The 18121-nt window shown below is 38.9% G+C and overlaps 2 protein-coding genes across 2 annotated transcripts; one reads left to right on the forward strand and one right to left on the reverse strand.

The window, feature by feature from the left end:
* The first annotated feature begins 12767 nt into the window (after positions 1-12767).
* LOC110855574 (PR domain zinc finger protein 5) lies at positions 12768-14135 on the forward strand. Its single transcript, XM_022103981.2, has 3 exons — positions 12768-13014; positions 13101-13511; positions 13569-14135. The coding sequence occupies exons 1-3, from the start codon at positions 12898-12900 to the stop codon at positions 13947-13949; spliced, it is 909 nt and encodes a 302-aa protein (XP_021959673.1). The 5' UTR covers positions 12768-12897; the 3' UTR covers positions 13950-14135.
* A 194-nt stretch (positions 14136-14329) lies between these two features.
* On the reverse strand, positions 14330-16585 carry LOC110855575 (gastrula zinc finger protein XlCGF7.1). The gene is made up of 6 exons (XM_022103982.2): positions 16450-16585; positions 15977-16345; positions 15700-15864; positions 15355-15545; positions 14887-15294; positions 14330-14819 (listed from the first exon to the last, which is right to left on the reverse strand). Exons 4-6 carry the CDS (start codon positions 15472-15474, stop codon positions 14439-14441), a joined length of 909 nt encoding a protein of 302 aa, XP_021959674.1. The 5' UTR covers positions 15475-15545; positions 15700-15864; positions 15977-16345; positions 16450-16585; the 3' UTR covers positions 14330-14438.
* Positions 16586-18121: the final 1536 nt, after the last annotated feature.

The following is an 18121-nucleotide window of genomic DNA, read 5'->3' on the forward strand; positions in this document are numbered from 1 at the left end:
TTTGTTATGCTGTACTGGAAAGCCGACCCTGGAATCCCGGTAGTGCTGAATATCATGACTAATAAGCGAACCATCCACGAAGAGAAAAAAGGTAATATTTGAATTTAGTGTTGGTAATCTGGGATTATCCGATCCGACCGGATTAACTGGCGCTTTAACGAAAAATGGATCCGACATATGCGATCCGACGAATCGGATCGAAGTTATATATATATAGCAGACAGCTATAAAAACATCCGGTCCTGTCGGATCTATCAACACTATTTAATACTTTAGCGGAGTAATAGACAATCAAACTTTCATAAAATATTATTACCTAAATCTCGTCTAGATTCGTCCCATAGAATACTTCGGAACATCGCCCGCCTCCTCTTTCTCGCCCTGGACGTTGGATACTTCGCATTTCCCGCGGTCATTGCCGCCCTAGTTTTCTTCATCCCGTGTCAACAGCCATTCCTTGGGTCCATCATACTCCAGCCGACTTCCTGCCAAGCTCCCCGCTTACATGAACGCATAGGTCTAGCAACATTTGAATTTGTCCCGCTACACTGTTTCACCCTCGCGGCGGGCGTGTATCCGATAGGTCTCCTATTCGCCGGAATTGTCCACTTGTGGCTGGGCTTATCAAAGCTGGGTGACGCCATGTACATGTCCTATAGAGAGCTCCAAGTGTTCGAGAAACTGTTCAATTCCTGCATCCAGGGTCGCATCTTCCCCATCTTTGTCACAGTCTGCCCCGTCGTAGAAATTCTGGGAGGATTCGCCTGCGTCCGTCTTCACTTGGGCATGAACTCTTTCGAGGTTGCCTTCATACTGATGGAAACCGGGCTCGTTACAGGATTCACGTTGGTCTTCTTTTCCGGAGCGGGGAAGATTTACACGGGCAGCGTGTCCTGGTTGCGGGATTGTAAAGTGGGAGAAAATTGCAAGGTGAACAGAAAATTGCTAGCCTCTCTGACCCCGTTGAAATTCAGGTTCGGTCAGAATTTTGTGGATGGCTTGACTCCTCTGGTCTTACAGCAGTTTTGCATCATTCAAATGGCCAATTTACTCTTATTATTTTAAATAAACGTATGTATGCAAATGTATGAAATATGTACGAGAAAAACTAAAAGTTAAGAATTTCTTCACGTCTTTTCAGCAAGGAGGAAATTTACATTTTTTTATTAGATCAATTGGTTACAAAATTAGTGCTTATTTAATGTTTCTCATTTTATGTATTTTCGTGCAAAACTCATCTGACGTTACAAAATATTTACAACCAATTATGCATGTATGATTACATGTGTAAATAACTTGGTTGGCAATTTTGTTTTGCAAAGTTCATTTAGGAAAATAAATTGTGAGTTAATAAAATTTCTATAGTAATCATGATTTGTGGTATCTAAGGATATTTATTATTAAAGTACGCATACTTACGAAAATATGCATTGCATATGTGCATATGCGTACTTTATGCATATTATGCATATACATATATCGATAGGTCTCCAGATAAATATGTATAAGTATAAGGAAGCATATTCACCTCGAGCTTGAATTTTCTTGGGGGTGAAACACCCCTTAAAAAGTACAATTATCCGCATGATTTATGTACGGTATGTACCTGAGGCATGGTCAGAGCTGGGATAATCCTGATTAAGGATTATGGATTTTAATCCCGGATTATGGATTATTAATCCATAATCCCTAATCCGGCAATGAGAGTTTTTTGTAGATTAATCCCAATCCATAATCCCGATTTTTCAGGAATTAGAATTAATCCGGGAATAATCCCATTTGATTTCATTAATCCATAATCGTGATTACGGATTACTAATCCTGTTTAATCCCAATCATGATTACTAATCATGATTATTAATCCAGATTAATCCAACTCATGATTACTAATCATGATTACCTATTCATGATTAATTCTCAATCTGGATTACTCAGTTCAATTCCCATAGTTCCATTTCATCCCAGTGTGTAGTTTGAAGTCTAAAGTTCTCACAACTTTGTTCTGTCAGCTACCATTTGAAGAATCAACATGTTCTCGCTGCCTTATGCTACATATATCAATTGAAACTGGCTTTTTAAATATTTTATGTGAAACCACATAGTGAAGTTTTTGCGCTAGATATAGTGTAAAAATCATTAATGACCAAATTAATCCGGATTATTAATCCATAATCCATAATCCTGAAATTTCCAGAATTTATGGATTAATCCGGATTAATCCTGACATGAATTAATCTCACGAAAATAATTTAATCACAATCCACATTATTTTGTGGTTAATCCATAATCCTTAATCCACCCTAAAAAACCAATAATCACCCAGCTCTGGGCATGGTTGGTTATTTTTATCCAGGAATGTGCCAAGTTTTCAACCGTTGCCACGGGTATGTAAAAACCATAGCAAACAGAATGATAAAATGCAACCTTTTTTTCAAATCAACATTCCCTTCACGTGTTCGTTTGTGTATGTACGTTCTCCTAACCACGCACGGTAAGAAGCGAAATATTACAAAATTTACGGTAAATTATTAACTAACAATGGAGGCGCAAACCATGTTCAGCCCAGATTATTTTTTGACCATGTTAGTTTGGAAGAGCAAGTCTCTAGAAACAACATTTATTTTACCACTTGCGCAGATACGCAAAATTCAGCACTTTATGGGCGTCACAAGTTCGCAAAAAGTGATCGAGAGTGAGCTCGCGCTGGACCTTGCATCAAAAATCATGCATTTTTGCGAACTTGTGGCGCCCATAACTTGCTGAATTTTGCGCATCTGCGCAAGTGGTGAACCAAATGTTGTGTGTAAAGACTTGTTCTTTCAAACTAATGGCAGGGTTGCAGAAATCTCATCTCACCTTCACAAATCTCATCTCACTGAGATATAATGAGAAATAGTGAGATATGAGAAATATGAGATTTAGTGAGATTTATGAGCCATGCACTAGCGCCACCTAGCGGACGGGGTCATTAACTACATATTTATCTCATTATTTCTCATATTTCTCACTGAGCCCCAAGTGAGATAAATGATATAAATCATTAAATCTCACTAAATCTCACTAGGTGATATATATCACTTGTAACCCTGCTAATGAGGTCAAAAAATTATCTGGGCTGAACATGGTTTGCGCCTCCATTGTAAGTACATACATAATACAAAATTAATTTTTTTGTTATACTCAAAATTGTTATCGGTACAAATTGCTGGGAATGTGTTTCATGCTGTTCAATCATTTTTAAAATATGTTTGTACAAAATTTCTGAAAGATTGTGTGAATATAGCAATTTTTTTCTAACAGATATACAGATAAGTACTTACCTATTCAGAAATATATTCGGTTAAGCATAGGTATTTACTTTTTTCGAATACACCTATACATAAATAAATCTACAAACTCATCGAACACATGGATCTGAAGCAATTGAAGAAAGGGTTAAATTTAATGCACCACCGAATTAGTTGAAACTTGCCACAATTTTTAACCGAATTTGCCAATGGATGAAATTTTTCCAACTTTGGCCTTTTTAGCCACCAACTTAGATGGTGGTTACCACAAAATTAGATGAGCTGCCATTAAGATATTTGATGACGTTAAATATGGATATATGTAGGATACAAATACAATGCACAATTTACAATAATCTCTAAATAATTATGATAATTTAATTATCGGGATATGTGTACATATATTTGCACAGCATATACAACCCATACATATGAGCTGATGTACATATTACCTATGATATTATCTTAGGCATCAGCCAAAATATGAAAGACGAAATTGTTAAATTAGTGGTGTGGGGATTACTAAAACAAGAATGATTCTGACCGAGTTACGCAAAATTGTCTCAACAGCTCAACAACTCAACTAAAAAACCTTTTAGCCTATAATCGCTCACAGACCATACACCAATTGTTTCCCTTGGAGCCCTCCAGGCACTGGCAAACAACAATTCACAGATCCCAAGTATCATTGATAAATCTGTAGTTTACTCAATGTTTAATTATAAGCACAAACGCTTTGGTGTACTAGTGTCAACTCTGCATATAAAAACCACAAAATATTTGTACAATTTCCAAATGTTTCCCTCAGACTTGAGACCGATGCGATCAATTGGAATCATTCAAAACCAAGCACCAGGTATAACACATCTAAAGATGAACCAAACGTTAGGCATTATTTTGTCTCTGTTGTACGCCAACCTCCTTTGAAAGAGTATGGTATAAGAAGAAAATTTACAAATTCCGGATTAAATTGCGGTGAATACGAACAGGTCTTCAACAATTTTCGATTCCTGCGTCGCCAGCGTCACAAGATTATGGATGGTTAAATTTCACATCAATCAATGGAGTAAATTCTACATGTTCACGTCCCACGTGTATTTAAAAGAACACGTGCCTTTTGGCATATAATTGGCTTAGCAATCCAGAATACGCTTCAAATGTTGGTCGACCGGAAGCTAAAACCGTTCCATTGGGAAAAAGTTGTAAAACTAAAAAAGCGCTCATTGTCATTTCAGTTGCATTTTTAAACGATATAGGCAAATAATTATAAATAAGTAAATCATATTACTGTAAATTGTGCATTGTTTTTGTATCCTATATCCATATTTAACGTCATCAAATATCTTAATGGCAGCTCATCTAATTTTGTGGTAACCACCTGCAACCCTTGTAGTTGGTGGCTAAAAAGGCCAAAGTTGGAAAAATTTCATCCAGTGGCAAATTCGGCTAAAAATTGTGGCAAGTTTCAACTAATTCGGTGGTGCATTAAATTTAACCCTTGAAGAAATGGGAATGTGCAAAGTGCTCGAAACCGTTTAAAACCAAGTGCGACTTGGCGACACACATGGTCACGCACGATCCCGACGCCATGGTCAAATGCGAGGTGAGCGAGTAACCTAGCAAAAGTCAGACAAATTTCACAATCTGAATTTTCTTACTTCTGTCTTGTCTAGATTTGCGGCATAATTTCTAAAAATAAAGTCGCCCTATCTGCACATACTTGGCGACTTCACAGCAACCGGAAGCGCCCAAGTTGCAACGAGTGCCACCAGATATTTTCAGGCAATGCTGCTTTGAGGAGACATATTGACGCCGTCCACAGCACGAGGGACCGACCTCGTCTCCATGCGTTTCTCGGTTGTGAGAAAACCTACCTGAACAAGGGCGACGTGGCGAAACACGTGAAAACTGAACATGCCCAGAACCCGGTCCGATTTACGTGCACACTTTGCGAAAAGTGATTCAAAACCACGAAACATCTTGAGCATCACATTTCCACCCATACGACGGAAAAACCGTACCGTTGTGCTACATGTGGGAGGCATGAAAAGTCACGAGGTAAATATTTAATCATGTTTGGGAGAACACTAGGTAACAGATTATTCTTGTTCCAGACGACCCATTTGAACAAATCTACCCGACACGTGTCCAAGTGTCATGTGTGTCCTCGGACCTTCTTCAATAGACGTGTGCTGCAACGCCACATCCGAACTATGCATGAAAATCAGAGGAATCCTTGCACATTTTGTGACAAGAGTTTCTCCACCTCATCAAATTTGAAGCGCCACGTGGAGGCGAGACACGCCGCGAATAAAGAGCGGATCCATTCCTGCGACACGTGCGAGTACAGGAGCCACTCGAAAGGAAATTTGGCTGCTAATAGAAGGCGCCACAATGGAATAAAGCATGGGTGTTACTTCTGCGGGAAGAAATTCGTCACTTTTGCAGAATTAGTTAGACATTGTGGAGTTCATACTATGGAAGAGTTAAACTACTCATGCACGTAATATGTAGGCATATCAGTAACTTGCTCAATAACTGAGTAGAATTTAATTGTATTTGTGCCACAATTTAGTGACGATACATATGCATCTGAAAAATGAGACAAGGTTAAAGTCGACAGTATGTACACTGGAGAGCAGATGTCATCGCCCAAGAGAAAGTTTGCCGTTTGATTTCTCATAACTTTTTGAAAATAACAGATTTTCCAGAATTTTTTTCTGCGTTTTGTAGACAATTTAATATCCAATAACTAAGTATCAAAGAGTCTTCTTAAAAGTTTATAGTTTTCATCACAAGTGAGTAGATTAGATAAAAAGTAAAAACGGCAGGTGCAAAAGTGATCGCCAAAACGAATAAAACATTTAATATTTCTACAATTTTAAGTTTTAAATGAAAGCATTAACACTTAGTACGTTGTTGGACCTCTATTTGAAAATATGACAGCCTATCAGCGACGTTACATGGACGCAACCAATGTCTGAGGGATATCAGGGTCGACGTCACTCAAGGGGGCTTAGATTTCTGCTTTCACGTCAGCTATGCTCGAAATTGAGCGTTTTCGGATGTCTAAATATATGTGCTCCCCACCTCTGCTCAGTAGGATTGAGATTCAGTCTTTCCTGATGCGATTCGAGAACATTAATCTTGTTGGTCACAAGAATTCACAGGTGGACTTGGCCGTCCGTTTATGTTCGCGCTCCTGCTGAAAGGTGTAGCACCCTGCAAAGGGAAGTTTTGCTGCTGATTGTTAAACATTTCTCTTTAGTAGGTTCTGGTACAAAATTTGGTGCTTGGTAGAATTGATGAATTCGTGCGTACCAGCCCCCGCGAAGCTGAACACCCAGATATCATGACGCGTCCTCCGCCATAATTTAAGATGGTGTTGAGATTTTTTAGTTTGACAGATTCTCCGACTTCTCTCCATACTCAAACCCTTCCATCCGACCATAAAACACTAAATTTACTCTAAACACACAGGAGAGTGATTCGCAAAAATTTTAATCTTTATTTGTGTGTTGCCTTGCAAATTTTAATATTTTCTATTGGTGCGTTTTTGATATGTAGGCTTCCTCCTGGCTCTATAATTTTTTTGAGCACTGAGTTTCGATATTCCCCAGCTTGCCCAACCACTTGATACTTTTCTAACATCATTTTCTACTTCACCAGAAATTTTGGGAGACGAAAGTTTTGGATTATTGGTCACTTTTCGAGCAAATATTTTCTACTCGCCTGTGATGAAACTTGGTGGACGTCCTGCTCGTCGCCTATTTTCAATTGATCCCGTTAATTTGTAACGTGAAATCATGTCACGGACAGTTGACGAGATTTTTTGACCAACTCAGCAATTTCTTGTTGCGTCTTCCCCCCATTTTCGTAGTGATGAATGACCAAATCTTGAATAGCGACTGTTGTTTCATTATTGGGCATTTTCTTCTGGGATATATTTTTTTAATTGAAGTGGAATTATTTTATATATACATCAATAGTAGGTGTACTTAAAAATTAAAAAAGTTGTTATCCTACTTTAGTAATTTTAAAAGTGCTATCATTTTAATTGTTTGTGGCGATGACTTTTGCACCGGTGCTCATTTCTTAACTTCACGCTATGGGTCCGTACGGAGTGAAAAAAATCTTACAACAAATTTTCTTTGGTGAATGTTTGTGTACTAATTTGTCTTCAAAATGAGATAACGACCTTTCAAAAATTCCCCGTACTTACTGAGAAACTATGATTTAAATTGTGCGTGTGGTTTTGGGCGTTCACATTTGCTCTCCAGTGTATGTCGTGGTGATGGATAGGACAAAAATAAAATACTTCTACATATTTGTATTCCTAGAAATTCCTCTACATAATTGTGTGCCCGTTAGTATTTTTTCAAATATATTATACGCAAAATTAATTACCCTGCATATGTATTCACGTCGTGATGTAATCTTTCCGCGTGGCAAACTCCAGCCACAAAGTTTAAAATTAACCTATGATTTATGCAAGGTCCCCGAGGAAGGGTTGGCTATTTTTATCCAGGAATGTGCCAGATTGTCACTCGAATTGCAAAATGCAACCCTTTTTTTCCATCCACACGAACCAACCTTGCCAAGCAATAACCGGAAGCGACCAAGTTGTGACACGTGTCATCGGTTCTTTTTCGATCTTACCTATTTAGGGAAACATGTCGACATCGCTCACAGCACGAAGGAACGACCCCGTTTACCATGTACGTTTCCCGGCTGTGAGAAAACCTACTTAAACAAGGGTGATCTTGGGAAACATGTAAACCTTGAACATGTGAAGAATCCGGTCCGATTTCCGTGCACACTTTGCGGAAAGGAATGCAAAACGACGGGTGGCCTTAAAGACCATATTTCTACCCACACGACGGAGAAGCCGTACAATTGTGCCACGTGTGGGAGGAGTTTTGTCCAAAAGGGAAAGATGGAACGTCACCAGGTGAGCAAACATGGAGGAATATCTTACAATGGAACCTTTTCTCAAGCTACACCGGGATTGACTAGCGAAAAATGTCAAAAAATCAGGCCAAAAATTAGCACACGTGACACGTGTGCAATCTTCACGTGTTCAATCACGTGTTCAATCTTTGATCAAATTTTTCCTTGCTTTTTCCTCCAAGGAGCGAAAACTAAGGAACCTACCGTTTCCTCTCTTCTTAGGGAAATTCTCCCAAATTTTAGAAACTCAAGCCCAAGCGTCTAATATTCTTTTAGAGAGTAGTAGAATATAAACTTAACCGGATTAATCCAAGGGTCTCATTTAATGGGCCAGACTTTTAATTGAAATCACATAACTAAATATATTGAAATTCCATAACTTGAATTTCCAGTACTTTATATGCCTTAAAACAACCTCTATAACTGAATCCATCAGACACGGAATTTCATAACTTATGAATTCATTTATATGTAAAAATCTATCAAAATAGTTACTGTTCAGGTATCCCTTGCTCTTCTAATCAGTGGTAAACCATACAATCATAATCTAGGAGTGCACAGTAGTAGAAATCGGAGACACCAAGGAATTTTGCAACCACTTCACTGTCAGAAATCTGGTATACTTGTGCTGGTATTGATTTCTCGGTATTATAAAGTTGCTACCGCTTGGTATTAAAATCATACCGGTCTGTGATAATTTCCTACCGACATGGTAAAACTTTAATAACGAACTGTTATGTGTTACACCGTATTATTTATCAATACCACTTTGGTAGAATCATACATTTATGATAGCCTGGTAATGAATACTTGATTTTATTTGGATATTGGATTTCTAAGAATGTTCGAAACAAAATTTGTTAACCAAAAGTATGGGGCCTAAGCTCCAGGATTCCCAAGTACAAATAATGTACATATGTAGTTGAATCAATCAATGAAAAATGAAAATACTTTTAGAAAACGAGTCCACTGGTGAGCTACATAATGGTAAGCCTCAAGCATATGAGATTCTCGTTAGATTCCAAAATAATGCTCTACACCGACATATGACCTCGTTCCAACTTTAAACAAACTATGTAGGTTAACTGGAGTGTTAACCGGAAACTAGTTCCTTTAAAAGTGAGAAGGGGTGCTGGGGACCGTTGTTTCCTACGGTCTAGGAATTGCAATAATTTGGAATGGTTTCAACGTCAGAGAGAGAGGAAGCCGTGACCGTTCCTGTTGGGATATTGAGCCTTCAGGGTCTGCCCTGGTAAGGCCGGTAGGCCGCCTACTTGTTGACAGAATTTGTTTATACAAAAATTCAAAGAAATAGCTCATGTTTTTCTAAGATTTCTAAAGGCAAATCTTCCAAATTGAATAAAATGTATGATTCAGAAAAGTCTGGCAGATTTCAATTTTACAGTTTTTAAATTGAATTAAAGCACTGGAAATTCAAGTTATGCGATTTCAATATATTTAGTTATGTGATTTCAATTAAAAGTCTGGTGGATTAAAAATAACCCTTAATCCAATCCGAATCCGACAGGGTAGAACTGGCTTGATTTTTTTCTGACCCAATAAAGTTGGATCGGATCGGATTTTTTATGATCCGACCAAGTCTGATCAGATCAGATCGTATTTGAAAAAACATCAATCCGACTACACTATAGACAGTAGGATATCGTAGTTAATCCGATTAATCCAGTCCAATCCGAATCAGAATAGACTCGGATTGGGTCGGATTATTTTAGGATCCGACCAGGTCAGATTGGATCGGATTGGATTTTGTAAGGATCCAACCAAGTCGAATCGAATCGGATGTTTTGAAAAACATCGATCCGCCTACACTCTGGTTTCCTGTGATAGTATTGGGGGTCTTTTAAAAAACCGAACTTTTCACCCAATCAGTATTGCCGTTACGGCTGGAGAGACATCTAGCAATTTTAAATTTCTGTTGGAGGGCCTTGAAAGGGGACGCAAGGAAATAATTGGTTTAGAAATTCAGTATACGCTTTATGATGTTAGACCGGAACCCAAAACCGTTCCATTTGGTCAAAAGCGTAAGAATGGGGTTGCGAAATAGGGTTTCGAAAGCTAAAAAAGCGCTCATTGTTATTTAATTTCAGGTGTATTTTTAAAAAAGACGTGTATATAGACGTATTATACAAATAAATGAATCATATCATTGTAAATTATATTGCTTTTATAATCCTATGCTCATTAAATATGGTAATGGCAGCTCATCTAAATTTGTGGTAACCACCATCTAAATCGGTGGCTAAAAAGGCTAATGTTGGAAAAAATTCATCCGGTGGCGAATTCAGCTAAAATTTGTGGTAGATTTCAGCTTATTCGGTGGTGCATTAAATTTAACCCTTTAAATTAAGGACCGTAGCTAGAAAGGTGTCTAAAAATTATAATTTTCTGTATTTAGTATTTGCGTAAGTAATATATCAAGGTATCTTTAAAATTATTGGTTTTAATAATGCAGACTTTATAAAATGTATAATGAGTATAAATTCTAATAAATATAGAGGACGTTTTAAGAGGCTAAAGATTGTAGTTTAATCAGCATAAAAACTAAACTTTAATCAACCAAATGAGTGAATTTTAATCATTCATTGATCAATTTTTGATTGCTAGTTGAGTAAAAATTCCACAACTTGCTAAGCAAAAATTACTCAACCAGGTTGAGTAAATTTTAACCACCGGTTCACTAAGCGAAATATGACCAAATTATCGCTCAAAATTCCCCAAGCACAATTCTGATGATATTTTTGCGTATTCCGAGCTCTGCCGTGCTTGGGAAATGCTCATAAAAAAATTGGCGAGCCACACCCACTTTAGGTGTGGTTTTTTCCTAGTGTGGTTAGAGCCAAACGCCATATCGAAAACTGTAGCCCATGCGAACGTTGACATACCGTAAAAATTTCATTCCAATCCGTTCATAAACAAAAAAAGTTATTCAAGTTTAAAGCTCGGCGACAGTCAAAAAAGGCCGACTTTGGGGGGTTGGTTCGGACAGGGGGGCTAATTCAGAAAGCTGGACATGGGTTTAAATTGAAGTCCTAACTTATATCTAGCCAATCCAACAAGAACCTAGCTTCTGAATCTGCCCCCTTCCAAGATATAAGCTCGGGAACATTGAAAAAAATCATGTCGAAATTGTCCAAATCGGGCGAATTTCATCATGTCGTAGAGCAGCGAAAATCGATATCTAGCTTCAGTTAGGCCCAAAAAGTGTGTCGCAAGTGAAATTAACCCATGTCGTAAGGGAACGATGTCGACATGTCGAATTTTCGACATGGAGTTAGAGCATTTAAATTCGGAACCCATACTCTGGTAATCTTCAAGAGGCATATGTGAACACTTGTTAGCATGTCGACAGCCTATATCGCCGAATATATACTTTAAACTTTCGAAACTTGAAAAAGTGCATGCGATTGGCCGGAACAGGCTGTCGACATGCTAAAAAGTGATCACATATGTCTCTTGAAGGTTACCAGAGTATGGGTTTCGAATTTGAACGCTCTAGCTCCATATCGAAAATTCGACATGTCGACATCGTTCCCTTACGACATGGGTTAATTTCACTTGCGACACACTTTTGAGGCCTAGGTGAAGCTGGATATCGATTTTCGCTGTTCTACGACATGATGAAATTCGCCCGATTTGGACAATTTCGACATGATTTTTTTCAATGTTCCCGGGCTTATATCTTGGAAGGGGCAGATTCAGAAGCTCCGTTCTTCTTGGATTGGGTAGATATAAGTTATGACTTCAATTTGAACCCATTTCCAGCTTTCTGAATTTGCCCCCCTGTCAGAACCAACCCCCCAAAGTCGGCCTTTTTTGACTGTCGCCGAGCTTTAAACTTGCATAACTTTTTTGTTTATGAACGGATTGGAATGAAATTTTTACGGTATGTCAATATTCGCATGGGCTACAGTTTTCAGAAATGGCGTTTGCCTCTAACCACACTAGGAAAAAACCACACCCAAAGTGGGTGTGGCTCGCCAATTTTTTTATGAGCATGTCGCAAGCACGGCAGAGCTCGGAATATGCAAAAATATCATCAGAATTGTTATCAGGGAATTTTGAGCGATAATTTGGTCATAGTGCGGTTGTGTCATCCCCTTTTTTACCCAAGGTTGGGTAAAATTTTACACAACTTTGTTTAGAGTGTGCACTGTTAGAATTCTGGCAATAGGCAGGCAGGTGTTGATTTCGTCGGATTAAAGTTATTCCTTCTTAATTATTCGGTCCGTAAGAAGTGTCTCCCGATACGGTAAAACCTTAATATCAAGCTACTATATTGGTAATGCTTATCAATACCACATTGGAAGTGTCATGCATGAATATGGCTTGGCACTATTTAACACCGGGTTTCTTAGAGTGTAAGTTCCATGCAACACGAAACATTTTAAATAAATTTATCAACCATGATGACCTTCAAATTAACATGTGCGACCTTACAATTTGTCATTCCACAAACTTTTTTATTTATGGCTAGAATATATGTATTTAGGAATCTTTTATCGCTTTGCCCCAATACTTCTTGGTGAACGCGAAACCCAGAAAACTCATCAGCTCTTCTTTCCGGAACGGGTCAAAATTACGCCGTTAATTCTTTGGGATTGAAATTATCACAATTTAATCCAATTTTACTATTCTCAAAATGGATTCAAAGCCAGAAAATAAGTGGTGGAACTGCGCTCCTTGCAAGTTGAGGTTTATTTACAAAAGTGAATTTGTTCGTCATCTCTTGAAACACGAGACAAACGTGAAATGCGAGGTGGGTTGCTTTTTAAAACAAGTTGTAATTCCAATTTAATGATTAAGGACTTATTTTAAAATTACAACCACTTCCGTCTTATCTAGATTTGCGGCCTGATTTCTAAAAACAGACTCGCCTTATCTTCTCACGTCGCAAAAATTCACGGCAACCGGATCCGACCTGCTTGCAGTATTTGTAACAAGACTTTATCCAACCAAGCCAATTTACGGAAACACCTTGACACCGTGCACAACATGGAGGAGGATCGACCCCGTTTCCCATGTGGATTTCCTGGCTGTGAAAAAAGCTACTTGACCAAAGGGGACTTGACGAAGCATGTGAAAGCTGGACATGTCGAGAATCCGGTCAGATTTCCGTGCACACGATGCGGAAAAGAATTCAAAACGAGGGCCTACCTTGGCCGACACGTTTCCACCCACACGACCGATAAGCCATGTAAATGTGCCACCTGTGGGAAATGTTTCGCTTGCAGGAGATACATGACAATTCATAAGGTAAATATTTCCTAAAGAAGTTGTTAAACAAAATAAAAAGATATGTTTATTTTACAGAGGATTCATACTCAAAAGTCTGGCCGAGAAACGTTCCAGTGCCACCTCTGTCTGCAGACTTTCCTGACGAAGTACGGCGTCCAGAGGCACATTCGGGTTATTCATGAAAAGCAGAGGAATCATCGGTGCACATTTTGCGAAAAGAGTTTCTCGAGTCCCTCACATTTGAAGAATCACGTGGACGCGAAACACGACCCGGATAAGAAGATTTACACCTGCACCGAATGCGAATACAAAAGTCATGCAAAAGGAAAGTTAGCTCAACACGTGAAGCGTCACGATGTTTCGAATTGGCGTGAGTGTTACTTTTGCAAGAAGCAGTTTGCCAGCTTCCCAGAATTGGTGAGACACTTTGGTCGGATTCACACTTTAGAGAAGTAAAAATTTATTAGGGAATCTCCTATGGAGAAGTCCGTTTCGTAGGTTTTAAAACGTGTATGTTCTTGGTATCCGTATGCAGTAATTTTGTAGCATTCGTTTCATTGACCGATTTGTGAATGTTAATTTTTGACAACTTTTGTAAGCCTGTTCCAAAAGTGTAATAAAATGCAAAAATGTTGACAAAAGCATTTCGTGCTGATTTATGTATAAAGTGTTGCGGGCTTTTGTTCGCGGATCTCCTTTAATGTGACATTTCAAGATTCCATAATGACTCGGGCTAAAGAAATGTTGCATTGTAGGCTCATCACGAAAATTAGCGTTCGACACAAGTACCCATATTTTGAATACATGCATAGTGCATACATTTATTTAAATGTCATTGCTTAAATGGTATTTTGCTACATGAATCCTACATGCTATGTATTTATCAATTAGTTTAACGCTCCATCACGAATCCAAACAATCCATACTCACAAATCTACATCATTCCTACTTTTCCAAGGTATGAGTGCGATTGGAGTGCTTCACCAACTCTTGTAAAGTGAGGAATTTCTTCCCGCAAAAGTAGCATTCGTGATTCGCAGGCCAGTGCCGTCTTGCGTGCCTAGTCAAATTGTGTTTCGAGTGACTTCTGTATTCGCATTTGTCGCAGGAATGGATGGGGTCTTTATTCTCGGCATGCCTCGCCTCCACGTGACGCTCCAAGTCTTTGGCACTCGGGAAAGTCTTGCCACAAAATTCGCAAGGATGATTCCTCTGATTTTCATGAACAACTCGGATGTGGCGCCGTAGACCGCGTCTAGTTATGAAGGCCTGAGAACAGACATGACACTTTAACACGTCTCGGGTAGATTTTTCCAAATGCGTTTTCTGCAAATGAATATGCGAATTAATAATTTTTCACTTATTTAGTTTTTTCCACATCGTGATTTTTTACCTCGTGAAGCTTCATTTCCGATTTCTGGGCGAAACTCCTCCCACAAGTGGCACAATTGTGCGTCTTCTCCGTCGTGTGGGTGGAAATGTGACGCTCGAGGTGAGCACTGGTTTTAAATTCCTTTCCACAAAGCGTGCACGGATAACGGACCGGATTCACGGCATGTTCAGAATTTGCATGCCGCGAAAGGTGTCTCTTGTTTAGGTAGGTTTTCTGACAGCCGGGAAACGTACATGGGAAATGAGGCCGGTCCTTCGGATTGTGGACGGTGTTGATATGTTCCCGTAAAGTGGGAAGATCGAAAAAGACCCGGTGACACGTGTCACAACTTGGTCGCTCCCGGGTGCTGTGAACACTCCGCACGTGGAGATATAAGGCGAGTCTGGTTTTTGAAATCTTCCCACATTCCTAAGCAATACAGAAATGTGGATTGTGAAATTAGTTTCGTTATTAAATTTACAAGCTCACGTGGCATTTGACGTTGACATTAGGCTCGTGCTTGACCATGTGTTTCGTCAATTGTTTATCCGTTTTAAACGTTCTGGAGCACTTGGGGCATTTCGGTTTCTTTCCTGGCTTCAGATCCATATTGACTCCGTATTTGTTGTGTCCGTAGATTGGCAAAAACTTGATGTGCCGAAACAGCTGTTATTTAGTATCTGTAAGAAAAATTGTGTATTGTATTCAGTGTTTCGTTAATTTTTGGAACATAAAGCACGTCCGGGTAAATGTTACTGACAGCAATGAATATTTACCACAAAATTGCTATTTTATTACTCGTTTAACCGCGATTTGTCAAATTGCGTTGCTTACCGAGTGTTTGTAAGATTTCTTAATCACTGAAGTTGCTTGGGAGTAGTGAATAAGTATAAGATGCGGGTTCGGTTCGCGCGGTGCGAAAAAATGCGTTTTGATATGTACGTGAGACTCGATGACTCATTACATACGTCATATCAATGGCGTCAGAATCCCAAAAATCTGCACATTTTTAATTGCAATTAATTTTTCGATTAATTGAATTTTTAATTAATTGTATTTGTCAGAGATAACAGAAGGAATTTGAAAATCCTACTCAGCGATATTATATTACCTTTGCCGCCGATATTTTGCTACAAAATATCCATTCAATAGTCACCGAAACGAAACGGGGTCACCTTGGTCAAGGTGACCCCTCGTTTTGAATTCCTTTCCGCAAAGTGTGCACCGAAATCGGACCGAATTCGGGGCGTGTTCATCATTTATGTGCCGCGAAAGGTGTCCCTTGCCAGATAGGTTTTCTCACAGCCGGGAAACGTGCATGGAAAACGAGGTCGCTCCTTCGTGCTGTGAACAGTGTCAATATGTTTCCGTAAAGTGGGAAGGTTGAAGAACACGCGGTTACAAGTTTCACAACTTGGTCGCTTCCGGTTGCTGTTCTTCATGTTGCTCCTCATCTATATTATAAGCTGGAAATGTCTTTCTGCAACGGAAGTGAAATAATTTTCCGTGACGGAAGTGAAAGTGGAGAAAGTTAAGTTTCGAATGGCGCGAAATTTCAAAACAAATTAAAAATTCAAAAATTACGAGTTAGATGTTAGTTATCTAGGAGTGGTTGTCTGATGGTGCTTATCTGGGAGTGGTTGTCTGATGGTGCTTATCTGGGAGTGGTTGTCTGATGGTGCTTATCTGGGAGTGGTTGTCTGATGGTGCTTATCTGGAGTGGTTGCCTGATGGTGCTTATCTGGGAGTGGTTGTCTGATGGTGCTTATCTGGAGTGGTTGCCTGATGGTGCTTATCTGGGAGTGGTTGTCTGATGGTGCTAATCTGGAAGTGGTTGTCTGATGGTGCTGATCTGGAAGTGGTTGTCTGATGGTGCTTCTCTGGGAGTGGATGTCTGATGGTGCTTATCTGGGAGTGGTTTTCTGATGGTGCTAAGCACCAGGTGCTTATCTGGGAGTTGTTGTCTGATGGTGCTTATCTGGGAGTTGTTGTCTGAGAGTGCTTATCTGGGAGTGGTTGTCTAATAGTAGCTATGCTGGGTGGTTATTTCACTTGTCATGTGAATTGGAAATTAGTTAGATTCAGAGTTTCGTCACTTCTGTGGAAGTGAAGTGGAAGTGAAGTGGAAGTGGGGTTTCATCTCGGATACAAAACGAGTCACTTCTGTGGAAGTGAAGTGGAAGTGAGTTCATGGAAAGTTTGGTGCCACCTTCAGCTTGGTAGTTGGGAATATCAAGAATATCAGGAATATCAAGAATATCAAGAATATTAGGAATATCAGGAATATCAAGAATACTAGGAATATTAGGAATATCAGGAATATCAAGACTATCAGGAATATTAGGAATATCATGAATATCAGAATATCAGGAATATCAAGAATATCAAGAATATCAGGAATATCATAAATTTCGAGAATATCAAGAATACTAGGAATATCAGGGATATCAAGAATATTGAGAATGTCAAGACCGTCAGAGATACTAGGAATATCAAGAATATTGAGAATATGAGGAATACAAATGTCAAGAATATCTTTATTATAAGCTGGAAATGTCTGTCTGCAACGGAAGTGAAAGTAATTTTCCGTGACGGAAGTAAAACTGGAAAAAGTTTCAATTCCTCGCCAACATGCATTTCCAGCTAATTATATAAATAGATATAATAAAAAAATAATTCGTTGGAATTATGAAAAATCCGACTTAATTTTCACGAAAATCAAATACGCTCTCGCCCGGCGGGAGACGGGCTTATACGCTAGTGTGGACATATAAGGAAACGCTATGTTTGCAAGTTGTGCCGCAAACCTAGTTAGGAAACAAGTGGAAAAATGTGGACAATATAGATTGACATCTTTGCAAATTACATGCTCACCTCGCATTTGACTTTGGCATCGGGATCGTGCGTGACAATGTGCGAAGCCAAGTCTCTATTGGTTTTAAACGTTTTTGAGGACTGGGAACATTGCATTTTCTATCCTGGCTGTAGATCCATCTGGAAACTGGATTTATTGAATTTGTAGATTTATGTATGCACATTCGCAAAAATTTATACGGTTAAACAAATTTTGTTTGTTAAATATCCATATAATTAAAAAGTATTTTAACAATGTTTTGATAAGACTTCACACAATTTAAAAGGAGTTACGACCAGTAAGCATAATGTGTAATATTATTTAATTGTTGCTTCTTCATTCTATGCTTGGGAGCAAGTGACCACAAAAAGGTTCGGTCGTGTTGTGAGAAAAGGTTGCGTT

The sequence above is a fragment of the Folsomia candida genome, unplaced genomic scaffold, assembly GCF_002217175.1.
Source record: "Folsomia candida strain VU population unplaced genomic scaffold, ASM221717v1 Fcan01_Sc013, whole genome shotgun sequence".
Lineage (NCBI taxonomy): Eukaryota > Metazoa > Arthropoda > Collembola > Entomobryomorpha > Isotomidae > Folsomia > Folsomia candida.

Coding starts and splice junctions, on each gene's coding strand:
- LOC110855574 (XM_022103981.2), top strand. CDS start 12,898: ATGGATTCAAAGCCAGAAAATAAGTGGTGGAACTGCGCTCCTTGCAAG. Junction 13,015..13,100: donor AGACAAACGTGAAATGCGAG/GTGGGTTGCTTT, acceptor CGTCTTATCTAG/ATTTGCGGCCTGATTTCTAA. Junction 13,512..13,568: donor GATACATGACAATTCATAAG/GTAAATATTTCC, acceptor TTTATTTTACAG/AGGATTCATACTCAAAAGTC.
- LOC110855575 (XM_022103982.2), bottom strand. CDS start 15,474: ATGGATCTGAAGCCAGGAAAGAAACCGAAATGCCCCAAGTGCTCCAGA. Junction 15,295..15,354: donor ATGTCAACGTCAAATGCCAC/GTGAGCTTGTAA, acceptor TGTATTGCTTAG/GAATGTGGGAAGATTTCAAA. Junction 14,820..14,886: donor CGGAAATGAAGCTTCACGAG/GTAAAAAATCAC, acceptor ATTCATTTGCAG/AAAACGCATTTGGAAAAATC.